Source organism: Heterocephalus glaber, unplaced genomic scaffold (assembly GCF_053883595.1).
Source record: "Heterocephalus glaber isolate CG9 unplaced genomic scaffold, H.glaber_assembly_v1.0 deba00001579, whole genome shotgun sequence".
Lineage (NCBI taxonomy): Eukaryota > Metazoa > Chordata > Mammalia > Rodentia > Bathyergidae > Heterocephalus > Heterocephalus glaber.
The window spans coordinates 9,793,385-9,819,235 of NW_028258360.1; the positions used below are offsets into that span (position 1 = coordinate 9,793,385).

At 49.6% G+C, this 25,851-nt stretch overlaps 1 protein-coding gene across 4 annotated transcripts; it reads right to left on the reverse strand.

Moving 5' to 3' along the window:
• Ankrd10 (ankyrin repeat domain 10) lies at positions 1-25,559 on the reverse strand. 4 transcript variants are annotated; one of them, XM_021239354.2, is made up of 6 exons: positions 25,203-25,555; positions 22,538-22,690; positions 18,651-18,742; positions 9,550-9,797; positions 4,380-4,475; positions 1-1,244 (listed from the first exon to the last, which is right to left on the reverse strand). In XM_021239354.2, exons 1-6 carry the CDS (start codon positions 25,410-25,412, stop codon positions 853-855), a joined length of 1,191 nt encoding a protein of 396 aa, XP_021095013.1. In that variant the 5' UTR covers positions 25,413-25,555; the 3' UTR covers positions 1-852. The 4 variants fall into 4 exon arrangements, with proteins under 4 accessions (XP_021095013.1, XP_021095015.2, XP_087049269.1 ...); XM_021239356.2 differs by having other exon boundaries at positions 4,235-4,475; positions 9,562-9,797; positions 25,203-25,554; XM_087193143.1 differs by having other exon boundaries at positions 9,562-9,797; positions 25,203-25,551.
• Between the last annotated feature and the right edge of the window lie 292 nt (positions 25,560-25,851).

The window sequence follows — 25,851 nt, forward strand, 5'->3', positions numbered from 1 at the left end:
GGACTGCAAATTTTTATTCAGTCTGTGAAGAACAGTTTAAAACGAAATGTTAGTATGCTCAGAACATCAGCTTTTTGTTTGACATTCTGTTATTACAAAAATCAGAAAAGAAGTCATTACAATATTTGCACGGTTTAACCACTAGTTGCTAAATAAAAGCTAATTTCTAAAAAACCATAAACTTAATGCTGTTTTATTTAGAGATTAAAAATTCTCAGTTAACTGCACATGTGTGTATGTATGTATGTATATGTATATATTTTAAAGCATAAAACCCCAAAAACAAAAACAAGAAAAACAGTCAAAATAGTTAAATATTCTGACCTGACAGTTTCTACAAATACTGACTTCTCCTACTGTAAAGGAAACCGTTATCTGTGGTAAGGACCCCAGACAGGTAGGAAAGGCAGGGCACAAGCGCGCACCAGGCCTGCCTGCTCTGTGCGCAGCCACACTCATATCCCCAGACACCGAAGGGGGCAGTGGCCCACCGAGTGGCCGGGTCAGCGCTAGCCCTACAGGGAAGCAGCAGCAAACTTGTCAGGGGAGCAGGTGCGGATCCACGTTCAGGTCCCCGAGCCATCTCGGTGTAATTCAACTTACAAAAGTTGAATTACTTTTTGAATTTTTTTTTGAATTACTAAGTTTTGAATTTCTAAGTTTCTGTGACCACATCTTTAAAAAACAGAGACTCGTGTCAGAAAAACGAAACTCCAAAAGTGTGTCTTACGAAAGGGCGGCCGGTAGCCCTGCGGTGGAACGCACATGGAAGCCCCGGGACGCACCCCGAGCACCCCCGGAACGAGCTGTGCGGCCTCAGGAGCCAGGGTGCAGGTGCTGCATGGCACTGGCCTAGCGCTGCTCCCCCCGCACGCAGCTCAAGTGCAGCTCCGGGAGGCTCTCAGCTGTGTCCCCGAAGCCGTGGTAGTGTCCATAGTGCAGGCTCTCCCCCACGTCCAGGTCCTCCACCCAGGCCGGCCGGCTGGCCACGCAGCTGCTCGGGCTCCCATTCAGGTGCAGAGCGCCGCACATCTCGGGGCTGGTGCTCGGGGTCCCCTCCGGCTCCTCGGTTCCGTGTGCACAGACGAGAGCCGATCCGTTGCTGAGTCCGGGAGCTCCTGTACCACACGGGTCGCTCCTGCTGTCCATCCCATTGAGGTGGCGCGGGCAGGGGAAGTCCAAATGTCCATTGCCGACACCGCCATTTGTCAGTGTGCTCGACATGGAGCTACTGTTTTTCACATCTGCATTAAGAAATACACCTGTCACCAAAGTTCAGCACCAACTGGGAGAAGAAACTACAAAATGCTTCACTGCTGCTACAATTCTATTGGGTTTTGTTTTTCTGTTGTTTTTTTTAAACCAGTTCCTTTCCCAAAGTAAAAAAAAAAAATGTATAGATAGGCTTATAAAGAAACACAACAGCATCTGCCCGGTATGATAGGAAAAGGCATGCATTTCAGTAGCGCTAAGTAATCAAATTTTAAAAATCCAAGCTGGCAAATATGCTGCATGGGAAATACTAACAGTATGGAAAAGCCACCAAAAAGCTGTTCTCATTTTGACTTCTTTCAAAGACCCGTTTTAAAAATCACCTTGAGAGATCGGTCACAACTGAAGGTCACGTTTTCCACATGAGTACAGAAAACTGCTCTAGTACCGAAGGGGGAAAAGCTACATGCAGCGAGCAAGGAAGCCTGAACCCCAGGCTCCCCAGTCTGCCCAAAACAGAATCCGGGGGGTCCCCAGACCATGACAGCGGCTGCCTGTCCCTCAGTGCACGCATGCGGACCCACATGCTGCTCCACAACACACGTGCACAGGCAGTGCACCGCGGGGAGAGCAGCGGAGTCGCAGGGCTGACCACTCGGCAGGCCAGGGCCAAGCCACACGTGGGAGCGGTTTCTTCTGAGCACAGCATTAACACGAGTGTGACAGTCAGGGCTTCGCTGTGTTAAGATTCTCTGAAAGGCAGGGGTGCTGGGCAGATGCGGATGTTCAGCCTCCCACACGGCTGCCCCCAGGTGGGGTGCCTAAGGAAAAGCTCCATCAAGCATGGGGCATGCTGGGACAGAAGTCACTGATTTTTCTGTGTATCAGAATCCAAGAATTCCTACAATGCACAGGGTTTGTACAATCGTACACAGAATGATCCAGCACTGCCTTCTGCTCAGCAATACTTCTATCTGGATATTCTGGGCCATCAAGACACGGCACCGTGTTAATGCACAGCTCGGTGCTCGTGACGTTTGGAGCCGGTGCCTTCTAAACCCCACCTTCACCTCACGGGTCACACGGTCTCCCATGAAGGGCTTCCTCTCCTCACCAGCAGAACCAACAGTGTCCGCATGAGTCCTGTGGTCACTGCCAAGAGGTGACCCTGGCTGTTCAATGAGCAAAGCCCTCACAAATATTCCAGTACCATCCTTTATTGTTTTTGCAATTCAAGCAACAAGCATCGTTCAGAAAGTGCTATAAATTCTTCAAATGACTTTTCTTCAAGTAAGTGATGGTTTTTGTATAGAGTTCAAACTCAAGATTAGAGAACAAGTTTCAAGGACTAAATATAAAATCAAAGAAAAAAACAAAACCAGTTATTCCCAGGGGAAATTTCATATCATTCTTTTAACAAATAAATGAATCACCTTTCCCAGGTAACGAAAAGCGTGCTGAGACAATGGCACCCTAGGCAGTTACTAGAGCTCCCTGCGGTGTCAGTTTTCATGAAATAAAGTAAGTACAATTTTTCTTTAGTGTCCAACTAAAGTAAACTGGTTTTGGCACTCAAAATCAGGGTAACAACCTCATCTGTCCTGGAAAAATCTAATAAACTGGGTGTAAAACCAGAACTCCCTCGCCGCCTCTCCAACCTCCCTGTGAGCCTCCAGCAAGACTTCTGCACTTCCTTGCCCGCCCAGCGGCCCAGCTACCGCCAGGTGCCACCTGCCAGGGGTGCAGCCCATCCTGCCTTCTTCAGAGCTCCCACTCCTGCACCCACCAGGAGGCCAGGCCTCATGCCCCGCACCAGCATCAAAACATGAAGCCATGCCTCGAACAGCTTCTCAAAGCTGCATCATTCCTGAAAATGAGGCCAGCCAGAGAGCAAATCCAAGGGCAGTGGAAGTGTTTACGGGTAGTAGCCCAACCTCTAGGGTGCTCGCTCCTCAGGGACAGGAGGCCCCACCCTCGCCCAGTCCCGGAGCCTCTGGGGCCGACACTGTGGCAAGCCAGGGCTGGCGTAAAGGCACGGGAGGCCGAGGGGCGGGCGCTCAACTCTAAGGCATGAAGCAGTGGCATTTTCCTGAAGAGCAGGCTGATGAGCACTACCCATGAAAAATCTGCTAATTTCATTTATTTGGCAAAGTGGTGACACCACACAGAGCAATCCTGTCGCTTGTGGGAAGATGTACGCATTTCCTTCCTAAAATGAACAGAAATGGTATTTTCCTGTGGGTTTGTGAAAGAAAATACACGACCTTTATTCCCAGTGAAGAATTTATCATAAATACATGAGAATGAATTCAAAAACTGAGAACTTGTAAACATATTAACACCCTAAGAAAAAGGCTAAAGTGTTTCTGGGGTCACCTAAGCAAGAGAACAGCAGAAAACAGCATTAGCTGAACAGATCCATCTTGTGTAGACGTCCTAACCCGTGATGGCGAGCCTTTCAGGTTCAGTGACTAAGTAGCCCATGTGGGTTCACCATCACTGTTCCAACTTCGAGAGGAGACCGAGCCTTTGCCTTTAACAGACCGAAAGCATGAGGGCAAACTGTGAACACTCCCAGAGCGCCAGCAGGTACAGGGCTCTGGCAGCAATGCCCAGCGTTGGGGTTTCAGCACGCTGTGGGATGCCAGACACCAAAGCACCGAGAGCGGGCTGGGGATGCCTGTGGCGTTAGTGGGTGACAGCCCGGAGCATGGCATTCACCAGTTCTCAGTGTTTGCTGCCTTGGGAACACAAGCATAGCAGGCTGGGTCTATTCACCCCAAGGTCACGTCAGAGCACTACAACTGCAAACCTCATTGAAAGCAAGCAAGGCACATGAAGCAAAAGCCAAATCAAAACAGGAAGACTGCATTCATCTCTCTCATACCAGGAATGCAACAGACACTTCTTCCTGCCAGCCTGCCCGAAGTGCGCATATTGTAATGTAACATTTTCAAAAGACACTGGACAGCAAAGTGCAAAACAGTTGGAGAAAAATGCATGTTAGAAATAATATGCATACTGATTCTTGCAACGACAAGGGGTCTGCATTGCGGAAACAGTATATATTTCTATTTCTTTTGGTCCGACAGAACCACTCTCCCGTTGCGCGGTGTCCTCGAGCACTGGGCTGTCGTTGCAGCCAACAGGAACCTGTCCACTCCCACCTGTTACGGCGGCAAACTCTCTATCGACGTGCATTCTGTCGGGCTCGTCTTCCGCCTCGCCATTCGCGAGTGGCATGGCGCAATCCAGACCCGGAGCTGTGGGGAAAACAGAGACTTTCAGATTCCTCTGTGTAGACGAGGCAAGTGCAGACTCACTTTCTCCCTCTGTGCCAGCGCTGCCTGCTTTGAAACTGGCAAATGGGGGGCTGGGGATTTAGCTCAGTGGTTCCGGCGCCTGCCTCACAAGTGCAAGGACTGAGTTCGATCCCCATTACCAAAACAAAAAAACAAAAAAAAACCTGGCAAATGACTCAAAAATCAAAGACCACTAACCAACTTCAGACGCCACTAAGGAACTGTCTCTCAAACAAAAGAGCTTTTCATGGAACTCCAGAGCCTTTTTAAAGATTACCTAGTGATAAAACATCTGCTTTTAAATCTGTACTTGAATATAAAGATGTTACATAACCCAAACGCAATTGTAGGCTTCTAAAAATTTAGTACATGGTTTTTAAATACTTAGAAGATTCTTCAATAACTTAAAACCATTTGAAAAACGTTTGAGTTTTTGGGCAGGGGATTTAGCTCAGTGGTTTCGCCATCTGTTGTGCAACCAACCGCAAGGGCCCGAGTTCAATCCCCAGTACCAAAAAAAAAAAAAAACTTTTGAGTTTTTAAAAAATTCACTAACAAAAACAAGCCAAACCCCAGGAAGCTGGAACTCAAGAGCACGACTATGAGGCTCACGCAGCCGAGCACACCGGCCAGAGCACCAAACACAGAAGTCCAGACAGAAACACAGCGCACACGCTCCACGCTCCGCGGGCCGCCGACTCACCTCCCCAAAGCCGACCTCACTTCTCAGAGCAGCCACTCCCACTGGACGCACAGTTTCCAATTTTAATCAGAACGTTTTAACCAAAAAGAACCCCAGCGAAGAGCAGTTGTACCTTCACTCGTTTACACCGCACATGTCCCACGCCAAGGAACCTTCTAAGCATGTTTAGTTCATGCATGGCTGTGGGTTGCTTTTGTCTCCGGTCACACATGTGTTAGTTGATACCCTCACAAGTGCACCTGGCATTTATGGTTCTTAGAACAGAATAAATACAACTACTTCTGGGCCCAAGAATACACAAAACAAACAACTCTCGGTGCCAAATGCTTTCAAGTAAACATTACAAGCAGAAGACAGCTTTGCCGTCATTCCAGTTAAACACGCGGTGCTCACACAGAGACTTTACCTACAGAAGGGGAAACCAGCTCTGACGGCCACGACGACAGGGCGAGAAACGGGCGTGGTCTGCACAGGTGGGAAAAGCAGAACTGCCGAGCATCCAGGGAGGCAGGTGCCCTGAAGCCAGAGGCGCTCCTCAGCTCTTCTACCACAGGCTTTTCTCACCACTCCACTGCCCCACCGCCTCACACCGGGAGTCGGCAGGCCCCTGCCCGACTTCCAAACCAGCTCAGCAGGCGAGAGCCGCGCAGCTCACAAAACTCACTGGGCGGGTGGAAGAGCCCGTAGCCCTGCTGCTGCATGGGACTCGGAGGCCAACAGAGGGTCCCCGTCATGTGGCAACTAGAGGTCACTTTCACAACTTCCCTAAAAGGCAGCGGTCAAAAACCCACGACAGCTGAGACACAAATGAAACAGCCTCATGGAGGCAGCAGTGCTGCGTTTCCGTCCATTGAGCCCAGGGGCCACAGAACCCTGGGAAGGAAGCCCACTCGAGCCGGAAAAATACACAGGCCACCTAATAAAACAGGCTCACTGGGGTCTAGCCAAACCCGAAGGATGGCGGCTGGGCCATGGGGACCAGGGAGAGCGGCCGAGGGAGGCCCTCTCTGCTCTCCCCTGAAGGTTTGTGTGGAGCACCGCGCCTGCCCCACTCGGTTAACGGTGGGCAGTCACCCCGGCGCCAGGGGGGGGGGGCGGACAGCCCCATTCTGAGCCAGCCTGGGTCACGGGAGTCTCGCACGGCCGCCAGCACAGGCAGGTGACAGTGGGCTGCATCAGCCGAGACTGAGACACCCCAGCCGTCCGCCACACCCGTGGCCTTTCCGCAGGGAGAGGCGTGTGCTCACCTGGCCAGCCAGAGGCCCAAGGGGGTGGCATCCTTTCCTTTCCGGGGAAACCCAGGGCACCTACCCCGCCCCAAAGTCTCACTCTGCCTTAGGTTAGCAACACGAACGCCTCTCCAGACTTTTTATTGTGAAGTTTTTTGACAGGGCAGGGCCCAGCCTCCTCTGCTGGAGGCGTTTCCTACCTGGGGGCTTGCAGCAGCCACACCCAGAGCGCTTACTGGGCCAGACACTGCTCTCTGGAGGAAGCCTGGTCCTCAGGAACAGCAAAGCGAAGGGCACAAGTCACAAGGATCCCTAAAAGCTGGCGTGACTAGGAAGTTTTCTGAGCTATTGCTTTACAGAAGCACATTTCCTACCCAGTATGGTGGTGCATGACTGTAATCCCAGGAGCTGGGAGGCTGTGGCAGGAGGAGGCCAGCATGAGCTACAGAGACAGACTCAAACAAAACAAAACCCACCCACAAATACGTACACAGTTTACACCAAATATCACTATGTAATTTCTGAATTCAGGAAAGCAGAATGGACTGCTTAATTAACAAGGCCCAAGCTATGCATCTTTATACAACCAAAATATCCCAGGTACCTGTAAATTTTTATAAACAATTGCAAAAATAAGGATACTTCGCCACCTGCCCCGCAAGCGCCAGGACCCAGGTTCGATCCCCGGTAACCCCCCAAAAAAGGAAACATATTTTCACACATGAGGGGGTACTATTTATATCTAGACATCCCCCAAGGCCGCACGCCCTCGGGGGCGGGGCTGCAGTTGGGGTGGAGCCCGAGGAAATTGGCTGTCCCACTGTGCGCTCAGCCCAGCAGGCCTATCACACCTTCCCTTGACTGCTCAGCACACCAGGGCGGCCCTGGCTGGGAGCTGTTTACCCTCTGCCTTGCTGACCGAGCCTTAGAGGTGTGGGTCTCCCGTGTGATGTTCCAGTGACAATAAAAGTAAGACATCAAGCTACTTTAAGAAGTATTTTACTCGTACATGTCATATGAGGAAATAAAACCCTTCTATTGACTCCGGCATGCAAATACAAAATTTATCAAAATGAGTAATCAGATGGAGCAAAACTTAGGGTCATACACATTAAAATAGTAAATCAAAACAAATGCCAAAATTACAGCGAAAATGGTAAAGCAATCTATCTTTGAATTGCTGGCTGAAAACTGGCTGAAGATGAGTCCTAATACTCCACATTTCACACACAGTACGTGACAGTGGAACAAGAAAAACAATGGGAAAAGGGACACACATCTGTGACACATGGTCACACTAAGGATGTGCAATACAAGAGAAGAAGCGAAGCACAAGGGATTGTTAGATAGCCCCTGTGGTCCTACAGAGCTGCTCTGCACAACCACAGCACTCAGGAGGTTGAAGCAGGAGGATTGAGTATGAGTCCTGCCTGTCTAGAATGAAACCATGTTTCAACAAACACAGGATTCTACTGTAACTTCCCAAGAAATGTCCTGCCTCACTTCACATGCACTCGGTGCTCTGGTCACCACTAGGGCTATATAATCATTACTGGCAGAACAGAGACGCCTAGCTCTGCCCCATTCCGGCTGAATTAGCACCCTGGCTGGGCCAGGCCAGGCCAGGCCAGGCCTAGGAGCTGCAGCGTGGGAAGGCCGCACAGTGCAGCAAGGCGCCTCTGTGCATGGTTCGCCAAAGCCATCGTGCAGCCCGGAAGGAGCATGAAACCTCTGAGCACAAGCGCAGCGCGTCTGTGACAACACACAAGGTCTGGGAAAGCTCGAGAACCCCTGGAAATGCATGGGGTGCATAAGCTCAACACTGGCCAACTCAACCGACGTTAAAAACTGTCAGAGGCTGGTGTTAAAAGTTCCCCAGGTCCCCATTTCTGAGTGTGATTAGAATGTGAAGTAACATCTGAAAGAAAACACTGAACACAATTTAAGATTTATCAGCAAAGATGGCCAAGTGCAGATCACTTCTGATGGACATTTAAACTAATAAATGAGCACACATGTGCAACTGATGCATGAGGGAACGACAGAGGCCAACACTTAAACCATTTCCCAATATGGAGTAGGCTGTAAGTGAAAGTGTAAACATTTTTTTAAAAAGATATCCTTAAAGAGCTTTTAAAATTTATTTTAGGGCCAGGGATTTAGCTCAGTGGTTCTGCCACCTACCTCGCAAGTACCAAGGACCCAAGTTTGAAACCCAGTACCAAAAAAAAAATTTATTTTAAATATCTACTGCAGCATGGTACAAACAAATGACAATGCTGAGCAACACTTCACTAACAACCACCACTGAGACTTTCAGGTACCTTCATGCCATGCTCATGATTTTTACGGCATCATTCTAGAAATTCTTAGGTCCACAACTTTTCAGAAAAGTCTTACTTTGATCAACAATTACATTTAAGTTCACACATTCATTTCTACAAGAGTCATGTCTTCTTCCAGGTCTTCACAGTGTGGGACTTAAACAGCTGTGAAACAGATGTTCGTCAGCATGACAGGAAGAGCCGGGACATCAGATGCTTGAGTGGTGTGGAATGGCCCAGCGTTGGAGCGGTAGCTGCTGCCCCACAGGAAACCTAAAGGTGACGATGACCCCTGGGCCTTTGTGGCTGGCGGAGGCCTGGCCATCCTCGTGGGGACTCGGTTGCTGACGTTCTCACACCGCAGGCCATGGCTGCCATCACTCGGGCTCTCCTCTGCTCTCCGACTCACTGCTGCCAGCCACGTGGGCCCAGGGACAGCCAGGGTCTCAGCCCACAGTGACCATTCAGAAAAGTCACCTTCCCCGGTGTGAAAAAATGTTTTCCTGGCAGATCATCAACAACTTTTATAAACCTGGGCACATTTGCAAGAAGCCAAAAAACAATAACAACAAAAAACAAATCAAGCACAGTAGCAGATTTCTTTTAATAGTTATATTCCGAATAGGAGCAACAAATAAAAACATCTTCCTTCCCGGTATGGGGGCCGCATCTTCCCCGCTGAAGGCAGAAGCGGAGCTGGGGTTGAGAAACTGCAGGGCCCGAGTCTGAGCCTCACTGAGAGCCCGCCCGCCTGCCCCGCCCAGGCCCAGCGCTTTCACCTCTGGTCTCACCTCCGGTTCTAGCTTTCTTCACACCCAAAGGTTCCGAGTCTTCCAAGCACCTCTTTCGGTTTGTTCCCACACTAAGACGACTGGGGAACACGTTCTCGTGCCCCCCGCTCACGGCGCCATTGTGACAGAAACGGTGCAGGTGGCAGCTCTGGAGGCTCAAGAGAAACTGGGTGCACTCTCGGAAGCCCTGGGTTTGGGCAATGTCGGCTGCTGTCAGGCCGCTGGCATTTCTCAGGCTGCACAACACAAAACATCGAATTACTACCCGCTTGCATCCCAGCTGGTCTCTGCTCTGCCGAACTGACTATCTATCTGAGGGGTGACACAAAGTCAACAATTTACAGTAAATCTGCATTAAAGAAGCAGTTAATCATCCTGGCTCCATAACTAACTTCTCTTAAACATATCTGATTTCTAAGCAAAATTTGGGAGATAGTAATTTTAAAAATCAGTATACTAAACTTTTAAAAAAGGCATCTTCCTGTTAAACTTCTCAAAATCATGTTTTATGTTAGTCTGAAGACCTAAATTTATGCTAACTTCAGACTTCAGCTGAAACTAGATTCTATGCTATCTGCGCTTACTTAATAACCCATCCTTTAGCCTCAGTAAAATCATAGCAAACAAACATGTACTAAAATTGCCCATGGCATTTAGAGCAACCGGCTTCCCAAAGCGAGTCTTGGCTTAGCAAGAAGCCAGGTTCTGTGCTGAATCGTGGCACTATGAGTGGAAGTTCAGGGGCCCTGCCGCTGCCACAGGGCAGGTCACCTCCCCATCTGAACAGCTGCACTGCAGTCTGGGCTGTGGCCTTGCTCAGGAAAACCTGGAGGAGTACTGCACGCTGCCACTCTGCAGCACCTGAGCAGGCATTTCCTCTGAGGCTTTCCATGCTGTCCTGGGAATGCACCCCTTTGGCTAAGCGCCCCGCACCCCAAGACCGACACCTCACTCAGCTACTGACATGGAAAAGAAAGCCTCTGGCTGGGGCGGCAACTAAGGCTCAGATCAAAGCAAGAAGTACGGTCAGAATTCAAGTGCAAGACCCGAATAAAACAGAAGAGAATCAGAGGGACTTGAAGGCACCACGACATGGAATTAAACAGAGGGAACAGAACCAACTCCAGGCAACCCGTCCCTGGAGGGCAGACAAGACACACTGCTCTGTGAAGCACACCTCTGCAAAGCAAGCATCAGCTGTGGTGGACAGACAGCGGGATGCCTGCCCACCCCGCTGCCCCACCCGTGCTTCAGAGGCCACGCAATGCAGGCTGTGGGTAGCACCACTGCGATTGAGCCTGGCACGGGGCCTCAGAGTTAGAAGACCACTCAAGAGAGAAAGTTGGTTTCACTCACGGGAACAACCAGCCTCACACATGTGGGCTCTAGCCTCGGGAACGAGACGCTTTAAAGGGCTTTGGACACTCGCTCAACGTGGCTCCTTTCTGAACCATGAGATAAAGGACAGTATGCTTGGAAGGGAGAGTCTAACCCAATTTAAGGAGCTATACCGAGGTAAGACTTGAGAATGCCAGAAATCAACAAGATGTTCTTAAAAATAAAAGGTGCACCACACAGGATGATTAGGATTAACATCGACATCTTAATTTGCCATAAGAATCCAAGGCTGTAAATTCTGATGAATAGCCATCCTGCATTTTTTTGATATATAAATTAAATGAAAAAGAAACAAAGGTTGGGCAGAGTGAGCTCATATTAATTACACACATCCCAAACAAAGCCCACGTGTTACTAAAGTGCAGTGCAGTTCAAACAGGACAGTGGGGTTCGTTTTCAGAGGGCAGCAGAGTGAGGAGCCCAGACGGGTTACTCTGTCAAGGGACAGACACCAAGAACACAAGCAGTCATGAAACGACCATTCCCACAGGCAGCTCAGTCTTGCTCCCCAAAACCAAAGAATACAGAAACAATGAGCTGCCGTTTGACACCAGACAAATAAAAGCACTAACAACAAAACTGACAGGAGCAAGCGCTCTACAGTGAGTCTGAGGTCAGAAAACCACAGCAAACAGCTTTTAAAAAATGTCACTGATTGTCATCAAGGCCAGGCCAGGGAGGAAAACCTGGACACAGAATGCACACGGCTACACAAGGAGACCACTTGGACTGTGACGCGGCCGGAGCTCCCTCCTGCCCTACTCCCCCTGAAGCGCTCCACACTCAGCTGAGACCAGAGCGCTGGAGTCGGCCACCATCTCCCATACTCACTTTAAGCACAGGAAGAGCTCCCAAGCAGGACCGAGGCCAATCATACTGCGTCCTCCCGGGTGTGGACCACGCCACCAGCCACCACCACCACCAGTGGCCACACCGAGAGCTGCGGGGCTCTGGGAAATGTCTGCCTGGGACACAGGGACTTGGGAGGAACTGACAAGACTCCATCTCTGGGCCACTGCAGGGCCGTACAGAAAGCAGAATCCCTCCTCCTCTTCCAGTGACTGTGCCTCATGCTCTGAGGGGGCTGCACGCAATCTAGCCTGGGCAGCAGCTCCTGCCCCGACTCACCACCCTTACCTGGTCCCACACGCTGGGCTGCTCTGCTCACACTGCCCCTCCCACGGCACCTCTCACACCTCCTGATGCACAGCCCAGGCCCTGGCCCACGGTCACCCTGGGAACAGCGAAGGTGGCAGCCCTCTGTGCAGAGAGCGGGACCATAGGGAGGCACTCCACGCCAACTGTGCAGCTCCCAGGCACCGATGTGTCTGACAAGCCTTTACGACCCTGAACACTCAGCTCCGTATAATTCTGTGTGTTCAGTTCTAGGCCCACCCAACTCTGGAGCCCGCCTTTGTCGGCAGTCGGCATTCAGCCTGCACCCTAGGGTCAGCAGACACCAAGAGCCTTTAGGTGACCATGAAGGACCCTGGACACTCCCCCAGTCAGGAAGGACAAAGCTGACAGGACTAGGGGATTTATGCTCTTCCCAAGGCAAATCGAAGCTATCTGAGGAAACTGTCAACTATGCGCTCCAAGACTATTTTCATGAAAGCTGGCAAACACAAAACTACACATCCCGTGTTTGGACAAGTCTCCACACCACCACACCTGACCCCTGCTCGAATCTCAGTGTGGTCACCCTGGCACAAAGGGGTGGTGTCTCAAGCCCTGGCTGCCCTCTCTGCTCCAACACCTATCAGGGAAATCTTTGAAAATGAGCAGGTTTAAAAATTAGACAATGAGAGACTTGATGCTCAAACCAGATCCAGTTCTGCCAAGTTTTAAATATTGCTCCTTTCAAAGGACGCTAACAGGAGCAGCTTTTCGCTGGTCAGCTCAATCTGCTGCAATCTCACAGAAACCCGGACGACACCCGCGCCACACAGCCCTGCTCAGGCAGTCACCAAGTCCTCCACGTCTTCCACCAGCACTCAGCAGAGACCATCGCCTTCACTGTGCGTCCGGGGTTCTGCCAAATTGGCACCAACATTAAACACTCATTTTTATTTCCCATAAGAACATTCCCTCCCAGGACTCCAACTCCACCCCGAGGCCAGCTCGCTCTTCAGTTTTCACTTATAATGCCACAATATCAGAACAGGGAAGCCACTCAACGAGAACAGTTTTCATGGGGTTTTTTGGTTTGTTTTAATTTTGAAAATTCACAGATCAGGAAACACCTGAGATATGGTGTTTAGAACCCAAGGTGTCATGTCACCTTTGGGATGCTTTCTTTTTATTAATGCCATGCGACAATAAAAGATAACCACAATTTTTCTATAAAAGTATATCTGTTAAAATTCTGATCTCAATTTAGCTATTGTTAGTTTACAAATAAAAAGGTAGATATCATAAATTAGGGTAAGCAAAGCATGCAAATCTAAAGAATCTATATCTGAGTTCCTAGATTAGCATTAAAACCAATCACCGCAACAAATACCTCAACAGTATGCCTTGTGTGCAGAGGGAAGCGATACTGAACATTCAATGCCACAACCGTAAGGTTTCGGAGAAGCACCTGTGGCAGTTTCAGCAGTTTCTATATGGAATGCTCCCCCTCTCTAGGATTACTTGAAAAAATCAAGTCAATTCGAATTACGTAGCTGGAAAACATTGACATGTGTAGTTTTTATAGATTCAGAATCTTCTGTGTGACTTAAAACGGGCAATGGTTCATACACAGGAAACTTATAAATCATACGGGTTCACATTTGCAGGCAACATTGGATTAAAAATACATACACACATGAGGTACTGGGCAGTCGCTGAGCTACGCTGCTGGCCCGCGACGCCCTGACCACGCGCGGATGCTCTCAACACTGCCCTCTAAGCTCCCTCTTGTCATTTCAGCATGAAGCCAATTCAAATATGTCAATATTTCAACAAAATTTAACAGTATGGACTAAAAAACCATCAACTCACGATTCTGGTTACTTTAAAATTTGGTATGCTGTATCACAAATACATTAGTAACTATTCCTAGATGGAAATAAGCAAATAAATGGAATCATTAAAAAAAGATAAAAACATTACTAAATGTTTATTTGTACAAAACATTAGCAAACATCTAAAGTATCTTAAGTAAAAGAAATACATGTGTATTTTTAACCCTTTGGTATCCAAACTTAATATAATAAGGCTTTATAAGCATATTCTTAACAGCAGGAAGAAACGATTGTACGAAAAAGTTTTTGCCTGAATAAATTTGGTGCCAAGTTTCCATTTCAAGTTCAATATTACCAAGAATAGTTTGAGGTTGCAACTGAACCAGTTATATTTGCATACATTAAAATCTAAGAGCAGGGCCAAGGATTTAGCTCAGTGGTTTCGCAGCCTGCTGCACAAACACAAGGACCAGAGTTCGATCCCCAGTACCAAAAAAAAAAATCTAAGAGCATCATTCAAAGAGTTTGATGAAATACCTAACATGCTCTAACTGTAATTTAGCAAAGGAGAAAGACACTGGGGTTTAGAAATTGTTGATTTAATTTGAAAGCACTATCTGTAAAAGCAGTAGTTAAAGAAATACTGAATCTATATATTAGTCAAGCAGTTATGAAAAATAAAGTTCTGAACCCAATTTGCCAAGAGCTCTGGAGCATGGTCAGCCTGTCATCTGCTCCTGCCTGGCGGACATCCTGCGGTAGCACCTCAGAAGTGGCCCCTCCACCCAGCGCATGCACCCCAGGTAGGGGGCAGAGAAGCAAGACACAGCCGAGCAGTGACAACTGGATGAGGGCGGCAAGTGCTAGGCTGTGAAGATTAACAGAATTCGGACTATTTGTAACACCAGAATACTAATCAGAGACATAATTTTAACAAATCTCCTAACAGGGCTGTTATTCTAAAGGACAAAGAAGGCAATCAATGAAGAGAAACCACACATTCAAAATGAATGGCTAATAAAGTAAATCTGGGTTCGTTTTTGCCAGGACAAATTTGCAGTGCATTTCTGACACCAGGGTTAGGTGTATTCATCTGATGCATGTCTTGGTGTAAATTCCGCTTCCAGGCAGGATTCCATAAGAAAATAAATAAAATGCGGATCATACAGGGTCACCAATTTTGAACCAAACTAAACTAACTACTCTATTTTAATTAAGAATTTCTAAACATCCAGCCTCAAGTTTTACAGCATCAAGGCAAGTGTCAGCATCAATTTCAGACTTCCATCACTCCAGACAATTGTGCCTGTCTTGCAGGTGAGGTAAGGAAGACTGTCCTACCTGCTCTCTCAGGCTACAGCTGCTTCCCCAGAAGCCTACCATCAGTGTGGCTTCTCCCAGGACCCAAGTCCTACGTCACCAAACACAGCTCACTCCACCTGGGTAGGTCGGGATAAAGGGCTCCCACAGAAAGCCCCTCTGGCCGAGGTTGGACCGCCACTGAGTACCAGCCCCTACACAGTGAGGGATGCAGTGGACCAGCCAAGCTGCCCTGAGTGAAGGCAGCTCTGGCTTCTGTGTCCAGGTCAGGTCTTTTACTTCTATGCAAGACAGAGAAGAGAGACCAGTTATATTGGTCCAGCTGGTCAATATGGAAACATCCTCCACTTTCTCCAGAAAAACACAAAGTGGCCAAAATACTAACAGTGAAACTAACCTGAGGCTCAAAGCTCTTTACAGGGTTAGAAGTAAAAAGGTCTTAATATCAGCAGACAGCACATTTTTAAGTCTTTCTCCAAAGTCATATCAAGGCAGGGCCAGGGATTTAGCTCAGTGGTTCTGTCACTTGACTCACAAGTGCAAGGACCCAAGTTGGATCCCCAGTACCAAAAAAAAATGTCACATCGAGGCCTAACTTTAAATCCTTACTCAACTGTCCTATCACCCACTGGGTAAGTAAGGCTACACCTCGCCTCCTCCTGAGTTTCTGCCCCTCCGCCGTCAGAAACCCTCCCGTGAAGCAGGCGGTGAACACAGGCCAAAAAGGAAGCTCTCCCAAGGACAGACGGAGGGCACTGCAACTTAGCCTAATGGAGCAAACACCACTCTTAGATCCTGTAACGTACACAAACGTGTGGTCAGAACTGAGATCTGATCCTGTGAGTTTCAGTTTAGATACAAGCGATGGCAAATATTAATGGTCATCACACAGGCCAGAAATGGACACACATGGAAAAGGTAACTTGGCACCAAAACTCAAGACTTCAATTAAGAGAAGAAAACAAAAGTCCATTAACATACTCACGTGTGGTGCTAGAAAATTTAATACGATGCACAGCGGCTGAAATGCATTATCTTACAGTGGCAACCTACGTTAACAAGTAAGTTACATAACAAACCGTTCTAGCCACAGGTACTTATACACCTGCCCTTTTTATAGCTACCTGATGACCAAACACACACAAGGTTAGACTTTGGCCACTCTAATGTAGCAGATATATAACAAGCTGAGCAGGAATTAAGAACAAAACTATTAATTTAAAAATAGTGGTATGAGGCAGCTTTTAATCTATCCACAAGAGAAGGCTAATTTATATTACAGAATGTAAAATACAGAATTGCAATCTAGCCCATTCTGAACTGCAAAAAAAAAAAAAAAAAAAAAAGTGAAAAATAAGTGAATGAATTCTATGTCTTTGATCCTTCTTATAAAAAAAGGTGTTATTTGCTAGGACTATACTCGACCATATGTGCAGCATTTACAGGGAACAAATAAAACAGACCCAAGCTCCATTAGTCTGGGGATTCGCACTGTTATATGCTGATAGGCTAAATGGGGTGAGCTATGAAAAGATGCAGAACAGATACCGAGAAACATTTCGATTTACCTTACTGGCAAAATTGACATTTATCTAGATGTTCTAAATAACCACATACACAACAGCAATAAATAATGATTACTTGAGTTTTTTCTCCAGGCCAAAGACTTAGAATTTTAAGAATTGCTTTTGGCGAGGCAGCTCAGGCTAAATGCTTCTTCTAAAAAAAATCTGAACGCTCAGTCCAGGGAAGTCACCACATTGCAGGGTCCCGAGGGGGAGGCTCTTATACTGAGATGGGACACAGACGGGCCCTCGAGCCATGCCCAGCCATGCCTGGTGGAAAAGAGACACTTGAGGGTCCTGTAATCAAGGACAGAATTGTAAATAAAAGATGCTCATGTTTAAAAAGACACCTACTGAAAAAAAGGACATCATGATAGATAATGGCTCAAAGGATTAAGCTACCCATTAAAATAAGTAAAACTACCATCTTTGTAATAAAATGTTTAGGACCATTAGAGTATTGTTTAGAAAAATAAGTTGTTAAAAGATCAACTTCTAATTATCCATTTCAATTAATGATAATTAAGCAATTTAATCAATTATGTTATAAGTGACTATTTTATAATCAAAGCTTATTATTAAAATTAAGGATTTGAGTTTTTATCTAAACACAGCTAATAAAACTTCAGAGCAATTCATGGAGAATCACCTCAGTGTTTTAAGGCTGTAGATATAGATCCATGTTACCAATACTTTTTACTTTACCTTAAGTCATAACTGCGTGTTAAGTCACAAGGGTCCCTGCATCGTGGCGGTTAACACAGGCTACGACTCACGCTGTAAGTAAAGGGTCCAAGCCCCACAAGGCTCAGCGAGACAGAAGCTAAGACCCGGGGAGGCCGGCGACCTCTCCTATGGAGCCGCACCTTGCACTGACCTGCATGGTTTGTTGTCCAGGATCTAAAAAAACTTACTGTTACACAGAGTCAAAACAACGACATGGAAACCAAAGGGTTAAACTAGGTTAATTCTGTGGATTTTACTTCTCCCAAAATCTAAAATTTCATGTTTCCAATTACACTAAGTGGTTTCTAATTAATTTTATGAATTTCACAACACTTAAGGTAAAACAAAAAAACTAGTATTTTGGTTATTACAGCTCTAGAGCTTACACTCAACATTTAAGGGTAAAAAACCATTTTGTTAATGCTGTGAACTGTGAAGAAAAGATTTTTATTATATAATCTTTAAGAGAAAGTTAAAACAAATCAATTTAATAAATAAATGTATAATGCCACAGCTAATGATCTGCATACAAGATCACAGTTCTAGAGATAGCCTGAACATTAAGGTTGTTCTATCAAACAATAATAAACAGGCTAGGTGGTGTTAAGTGGGGATAAACAAGGATCTCTGAAATATCATCATCATATTAAGGGCTCTCAGGTCTTGGCTGTCCCATTTACAAGGACCTGCAAATCCTTAAGTCATAACAAGCTGTAAAACATAACCTTCCTGCATCTGCTAAGATGAGGAATCAAAATTTAGAAAAGCCCATAGTCTTGAGAATGTTTGAGCCAGAGAGGCCTGCAAGGATGTTCCAATCCAAGCCCTCAGTTAGAAACTAAAACCTGGCAGGGGAAAGTGGGAAGACCAGCCAGGTGACAGGACCAGTGAGTGGCAAGGTCCAGATGTCAAGTCCACGTCTAGTGAGCTGACTGCCCTGACCTGACCTGTGACAGGAAGTCTGAGGCTGGGGACCCAGCTCCTCCTGCGAGCACTTGCAATCACCTCAGCTGTCCTCACTCACAGCAGTGACCGGAAGGCAAAGCTCCTGGGGCCTTTGCTTACTCTACACGCTGCCTCTGAACACAACATGAACTAGGGTCTAGTTGGGAGAAGACTTGAAGACACTTACTCGGTGTGAGCCCCGTTCGCCACCAGGGCACTGAGGCACTCCAGGCTTCCGGAGCGGGCAGCTTTGTGAATGGGAGTTTCCCCCTCACAGTCCTGAAAGACAACACAAACACTCAGACCGACAGCCCTCCACACCTGCAGCAGCCAGACGCCTCCTTAAGCACCTGTGAAACAAAGCAACGTGGGGCAGAACAGAGGGAAAGCACAGGTGGAGAAGAGCCAGGGAGGGGCCTGCTCTCCAAAACAGAGCCGAGGGGCAGGACCAAACCAGGACACACCCCCAAGGTAACAGGGGGAGAGCCTCAATGGTGATTTACTATCATCTTAAAGCATCTTACCCTGGAGCTTGGCACAGATGTGATGCATGCAAACCCAAAATAATTAGCCTACGTTTTTAAAAATCACATCAAGCCAGCAACCAAGGGTAAGAAGTACATCCTTGCTGATTGCAGGTCCACTCTAGCTACTCCTCCTCAGCTGCACAATGCTAACCGAGGGCCAGCATCAGCGCTCATCTTGCATCTTCCAGGCTGACTTGAACAGGAACTGTATTTTAAACTGAATAGTTTGAGGTCACATGCAGGGCCAAGAGAAGCAAGAAGGACACAAGGGTCAGGCACAGCATGCTGTGCAGTAGAACGTTAGTAAAGATGCGGAAAGAGGCACAAGGCACAAGAGACAGTGTGACCTGTGCAAGGAAACCTCTTGAGGTCTAACAATGCAGTCACCCAAAAAAGACAGGAAGTCCTCCACAAATGTATCACGGGAAAAAACAAAGTCAATGCTCACAGGCTTCCAGGTAAAGAAATCAACAGGGCAAATGTAACCAAAGATGCCAGCCATCAAGGAGGAGTCCTATCTGCTGGGGACAGGAAGGCTTTGTCCAGGGAGCCCCGAGGGGCAGCAGTGACACCCTGCAGGGGTGACAGCTACAGCTGGAGCCCACACCACTGCAGGAGAGAAGAGAAACTAAGGCAGGAGTGTAGAACTGTGCTGGGCCGCGGCCCTGGGAAAGCAGCAAGTAGCCGTGAGTCTGCCCCAAGGTGCCTGAACTCTGAGGGAGAAGCCGAGGTGAGGGCTCCCACAATTTGGAGTTAACAGAGGCCAAGGCCCGGTGGCTTGGGGCAGGTGGAGCCTGGCCCTGTATTTGAAGTAGGGTCCACAGGGCTCCAAACAGAAGGTGGAGATGTGCCGGAAAGCTCCGACCAAAAGGAAGGTCCACTTTCCAACAAAGAAAGAAATGGCAAACCACGACCCCATCCAGGAAACTAGTGAATGCAGATGTTACCACAGTAAACTATCTTCCGGAAGACAGAAGTCATCCAGAAAAGACAAATAAAAGTTACATAAAAATACAGCTGCAACTGAGATTTAGGTGACGCTGTGGAAAACACTCAGGACAGAAAAGCAGTTTAACAGCTCCCCTTGAACAAGAGGAAAAGCTCAGTGTCTGCTACAGGGTTTCACAGGATGTCGGGGTGGGACAGGAGAGATGCTAAGAGCAGCTGGGGCTGTGGGAAGGGCACTCACGCCTCAGGTCCAGCCTGAGCACGTGTGCTGTGCGCCTCAGGAGCTGTGAAAAACCAGAGAACGGCGAAAGGGCCAGAATGCCGAGACGGGCAGCACCCTTTGATTTTTCATCACAGCAAAATTTAAGTTCTAATCTGGACACCAGAAACTTGAAGTGCCTTGTAAATTGTTGGTGAGTGGCCGATGTGCGCAATAAAAACCCCCTGCCTCAAGGCAGAGCCATCCCTTGGGGAAGGGCAGCCAGCACTCCAAGTTCCCGCCTCTCCCGCACAGGACAGACAGCCAAGAAAGTCTGTCCAAACCTGGAGGAAAACCAGCCCTGGGCAAGCCAACAGAAGAGCCATGCCAGGCCCAGCCCACTGAAAGCACACAGGGAGCAGAGTAAGAAGACCTGGGCTTTGTAAAGGCTAGGACCCAGTGTGCTGGGGGCTGCTGGAGCAGCAATCACAGAGGTGGCCCAGCCCCACAGGCGGTAGGACGACACCCAAACCAGGCCCTGACACCATACAGCAGCTGGAGACCCATCAGGGAAGACTTCCGGAATGCAGGTGAGGACTGGGATGTTCAACCAGTGTGTCAACAGATGAGAGCTGCAAGAGATACCTGGAGGTCCTGCCTGCAAAGCAAGAGCAGAGGTGGGACTGGCTGGAGGACCCCCCAAGGACAGTGGGGCAGTGACCCCATCGGCCCACCGCCTTTATCTGTTTGGAACAGGTGCTGCTCTAAGGCACTAGTTGAAAAGGGAGCTTCCAAACTGGGCATGGTAACTGTGCACCAGTAATCCTAGTACTTGGGAGGCCAAGGCAGGAGGATCTCTGTGAATTCAGCTGCAGCAGGAGGACCACTATGAATTTAAGGCCAGCAAGGGCTACATGGTGAGTTCAAGCCAGCCCAAACTACACAGCAAGACCCTGTCTCAAAAAACACCCAAAGAAAAAGAAGCTGGAGTGCCAGGGCCGACCCTGACTAAAGCCTACCAAGCCCTCTCTACCCAAGGTAGGAAGGCACGAAGGAGGCATCCACATGCATGACAGCTATGAGCCACCAGTGAGACAGCCACATCCAGAGGGAACGGAACACCTAGAAGGTGGCCAGACCCAAGTCCTGTGGCTAGGATGGAAGCAGGCCTCAAACCCGGCCTCTCCTCTAGACGGTCTGGAAGGAGAACAAGTCCCCTAAGATGTCTCGCACCCCTTCCCACCCATCCTGCTTTTAAACTACAGCTGAAACACCTTCCTCCTGGACCACTTGCAGCTGAGGGCAGGAGAGGGACTCACAGCTCCTTTACACCTGCTTAAACCAAGAGCAGCTCCTGGGAAGAACAGAGAAAAGTACAAGCCTATAATCCCACCTACCCTAGAAGGCTAAAGCAGAAGGATCCCAAGTGTGATGTCAGCCTAGGGGACCTCAGGGAAACTCTGTCTCAAAAATAAAAAGGGCTAGGGGAGAGGGAGAAAGGAAGGAAGGGACAAGAAAAAAACCCTAAAACTAGAAGGAAAAAACGAAAACAAAGCTTTTGCATACAGGAAGGGGAGAGGGGGAATAAATAAAATAAAATTAAATTAAATTAAATTTAAAAAAAAAAGGCTGCCTGTGTACCTCAGTGCCTGGCATGTGCGAGACAGAACTCAATCTGAATTCACACACACAAAAAGTTTCTTTGTACATATCAAGACCTTGACGGTTATGAGCACAAAAGGATATAAACACGAGAAAGGAAATCAAAATGTAAAGCAGGTACCAAGGCCCCACCCCTGCAGGATGCCAAGTCTGGGGCTGCTCCTACTCTGCTCACCACAGGACCTTCTGTGCCTGACGCCAGGACTGAGCACTTGCGTACAGCTTTCCCTCAGGTGGGAGGACACCTGAAACAGACTGAGGGGCCGGCACACATCTGCCCCTCTGTGCTGAACTCTCAGTTCAAAGCTCTCCAGTTATCTACTCTCTCCACTCAGCAAGGACCCCTGGCAACACTGCATGCAGTCGCCATCCGGGCTGGCATCTGAAGCCACAGGAGCTCACCTTGAAGCTTCCTGCTTGGCAGCACGCCTGCATGTGCCTTCAGAGTCTGTGCAGTGAGGCGGAGGCAGCTAGGAGCCAGAGCGGGAGAGCCGGGAGCCAAGGCCAGCGCCTTCAATTAGCAGCTGTGACCTTGGGCAGATCACCCAAGGAACAGGAGATGAGCCACAGAATAGGTGAGAGCACTCAACAAACAACACTCCCTCGGGAAAGAACCCACTGCCCACAAAGACCTGAAGGGGAAAATTCCAGTTCACACTTGGGCAAATAGAGCAAACTCTAAAGAAGACCTCCATTTACCCCTCCCCAACCCCCTGTAACTGCACACAGAGCGCTTACCGGTTTGTTAATGTTGGCCCCAGCTTGGATCAGCCAGACTAGGCACTGAGGGTGTCCTCCAAACGCCGCGATGTGGGCCGGGGTCTGGGCATAGCGTGTGGTGGAGACGTTCAGGGTGGCGCCGGCTCTCACCAACTGGATCAGGCACTCCAACTTCAAAGCCGGCAGCAGGAGGAAGAAAACATGCAGACACTTCGTACGCCACTCACCACCACAGATCAGCTTACACCGCACCGTGGCAGCCGATAGGTGGCGCTGCTGGGGTTTAGCTCAGCGGTGCCACCGCCTGCCTCACAAGCACAAGGTCCCGAGTTCGATCCCCAGTACCAAAAAAAAAAAAAATCCCTCCCAATGTCATATACAGTTTCAAGACATTTAGAAAGCATTTTTATCTTGTTATTATAAAACTGGGAGAAAATGGAATGCAAATGATGAATACTATGTAAATGTCTAGGTTTTTCTACAACCGAAAGTCAAAATCTGAAAAGATCAGTGTTCAAACTTCTAGCAAGACTTCTGCATATACTATTCTAAGTAATAAACATTACAGTGATTGGTAGGTCACAAAAATGTGTGTAGCCACAACACACACCTTACAGATGGTCTTCCAGCCCGGTGTGGTTGTAAGCGCCTGCAACCCCACCACGCTGGAAGGCTGGGTGGGGCAGAAGGATTGTAAATGAAAGCACAACCTGGGCAATGTGGTGATAAAAAAAGGACACTGCAAAAAAGGCTACCGTGCGGCAGAACTCCGCAGCCAGCATGTGGCAAGCTAGGACAAGTCCGTAGACAGGCCCTAATATTATCCTAGCCTTTGGCTAAGACAATTCATCACAGCTAATTAATTTACCAAACGTCTATCAAGCGCTTATCAATTCTGTGACTGACCTGTGTGCTCTCCAATCCTAGACTGCTGCCTTGTCTAGCTGGAAGCAATCCTCAATTCTCTTGACTGCTCACACGAAGAAGATGCTCCACGGCACCTCAAGTCTCCTTACTCGCCTTTCCTAGCAATAAGTCTATCCTTGCAAAGCACACATGCCTTCGACAAACAGCAGGGGGTACACAGATTTAAAACGTTGTCTATCTAAACAAATTTGAAACTGGGAGTGAAGGCTGCCCGAGAATTGCGTTTAATTTACTGAGTGAAAAATGACAAGTATCCCCTAGTGACAAGATGAACAGGAGTCAAACCTAGTAAACGTGGAACAAAGATGTAATCACTTGTTGTGTCAAAGGTGGTTAATCTTTAACATTTACTGAGAGTTCGCTAGACTTACTCTAAGTTTGTTCCCTCTGGGTTCAATTTAGGAAACTGGGTTTGCAATTCTGGAAAAGTATTTTTAACTATGGTATCTTGAGAAAGCAGGGTGTAATTAGATACTTCAATAATGGTTAGTCCTCCAGGAACAAATAAGCCTCATAGATGGTTAAGTAACCAGTGCACTCCGGGCAGAGTCTGGGAACACACGCCTGAAACCCGCATGAAAGGGGCAGGGTTAGTCCTGAGACCTGCCTAGCCTCTGGCCGGCTGCTTCTCGCTGACAGGAAGGGCTGGACATCAGATCGGAGCTAAGGCCCTGCAGGCACGCAGACCACGCAGGCTGCGGGTTAAGCAGGCTAACAACAGTAAGTACCTGCCTCCTCCTCCTGGCAACACTGGTCTCCAAAGCAAACATACTTCCAAGGAACTAGAGTTTTTAAAAAGTGATTCAGTTTGCTTTTAAAATTGTGGTAAGACACATCACAACGTGAAATTTACTATTTTAAGTGTTTGAATTGTTCTCAGAAGTAATTAGGGCGCCCTGGGGCAACACAATCAATATCTCAGGTGACAGCGCCGCAGACTGCAGACCGCGTTTAAGGTTCGCGCCCTCCCCGCCGAAGGAGGCAGGCGGGAATGGACAACAGGAACAGGGCGCGCCGCTGGCCCGATGACCTTCTTCCGAAACGCGGAGGGGCCGCCCTCCTCCCCGCGGAGGGCAGGAACGTCCCGGGAGATGCTTCAGGCGCAGCACCGCTTCGGCCCCGGCAGGGGGAGGGCCCTCGCAGCGGCCGCGGCGACACGCGAGCCTCCGGGCCCAGGCGACCGACCGCAGCGGAGGGCGGGGTCTGCGTCCGGACCGTAAAGCGGCACCGCGTCTCAGAACCCCCGAACTGAGAAGCCGCGAGGCTGCGCGCACTCCGCCCGAGTCCTAATCTACCCTTTCGCCCACTCCCGCACGACCGGAGCCTGGCACACGCCTCCCAAGGCAGGATGGAGGCAAGGGCGGCGGCGTGACCTGGCCCGGCTCCCGCGGGGCACAGGCCGCAGCGCGGCGCCATCTCTGGAGCCGCCCAGTGGGACAGGGCCAGACGCACGCCGCACATGCGCCCTGGGCCCCTCAGGGCGCCGGCGACCCCGCTTCCGCCCCTCGCTCCCGGCACGCCCCGCGCCCCCAGGGTCCCGGAATGCGGGCCGCCGCACATGCGCCCCGAGCGCCTGCGGACGCCGGCTCCCTAGGCCCTCTTCCACCCTGCGAGAGGGCCCGGACCGTGTGCCTCCGCACTTGCGCTCTGGACTCCTCCAGGCGCCCCCGACCCCGCTCCCGCCCGCGCTTCCGGCACGCCCCGCGCCCCCGAGGAAAAGCCGCGGAAAATGGCGCCTTAAAGCGCGCGCGCCCACCTTGCCGAAGTGGGCGGCCCAGTGCACGGGCGTCCAGCCGTAGAAGGAGTCCTCGGCGGCCAGGTGGGCGCGCGACGTCTGCTGCAGCAGCGAGCAGAGCGCGGCCAGGTCCCCGTCGCGGCAGGCACGGTGCAGCGGGAAACGGAGCGACAGCAGCTCCTCGCTGGAGAAGCCCGCCTCCACGCCCGCGCCTGCTCCCGCCACCGCCATGGTCCGTCGCCGGAGCGCGCGAGGCGGGCGGGCGAGAGGACGCGCCGGTAAGGGCCCGCGAGGCCGCCGCCTGAGCACAAAGGAGCGAGAGCGGCACCGTCACCTCGTCCCACCGGCTGCCGAGCCGAGCGCGCACTGGGGCGGGGCCTGGCTGTGATCGACGCCTGAGGCGACGGGCACAGAGGCTGCCGCCTCGGGGGGCGGAGCTGGGGGCGGGGCCTGGCTCTGAGGGACGGCCGAGGCGGCGGTAACAGGCTGCCTCCTGGGAGGGCGGGGTCCTGGGCGGGGCCTGGCATGACTGACGGCTGGGGCGGCACCGCGGGCCCGAGCCCGGCGCACTGGTGACTAAATCGGATCACCACACGGCAAACGTATTGTCGAGAAAGACGTCACGTAATGGTCAAGTCCTTGCTCCTATTTAGAACGTCCTATGCTCTTG

What these genes read in the sequence shown, in the direction of transcription:
- Ankrd10 (XM_021239354.2), bottom strand. Translation starts at nt 25,412, where the DNA reads ATGGCGGTGGCGGGAGCAGGCGCGGGCGTGGAGGCGGGCTTCTCCAGC. An exon ending in AACCGGAGGTGAGACCAGAG is followed by an intron (nt 4,476 to 9,549) that starts GTGAAAGCGCTG and finishes TTTTCCCCACAG; the next exon opens with CTCCGGGTCTGGATTGCGCC. An exon ending in AGAGTTTGCCGCCGTAACAG is followed by an intron (nt 1,245 to 4,379) that starts GTGGGAGTGGAC and finishes TTCTTAATGCAG; the next exon opens with ATGTGAAAAACAGTAGCTCC.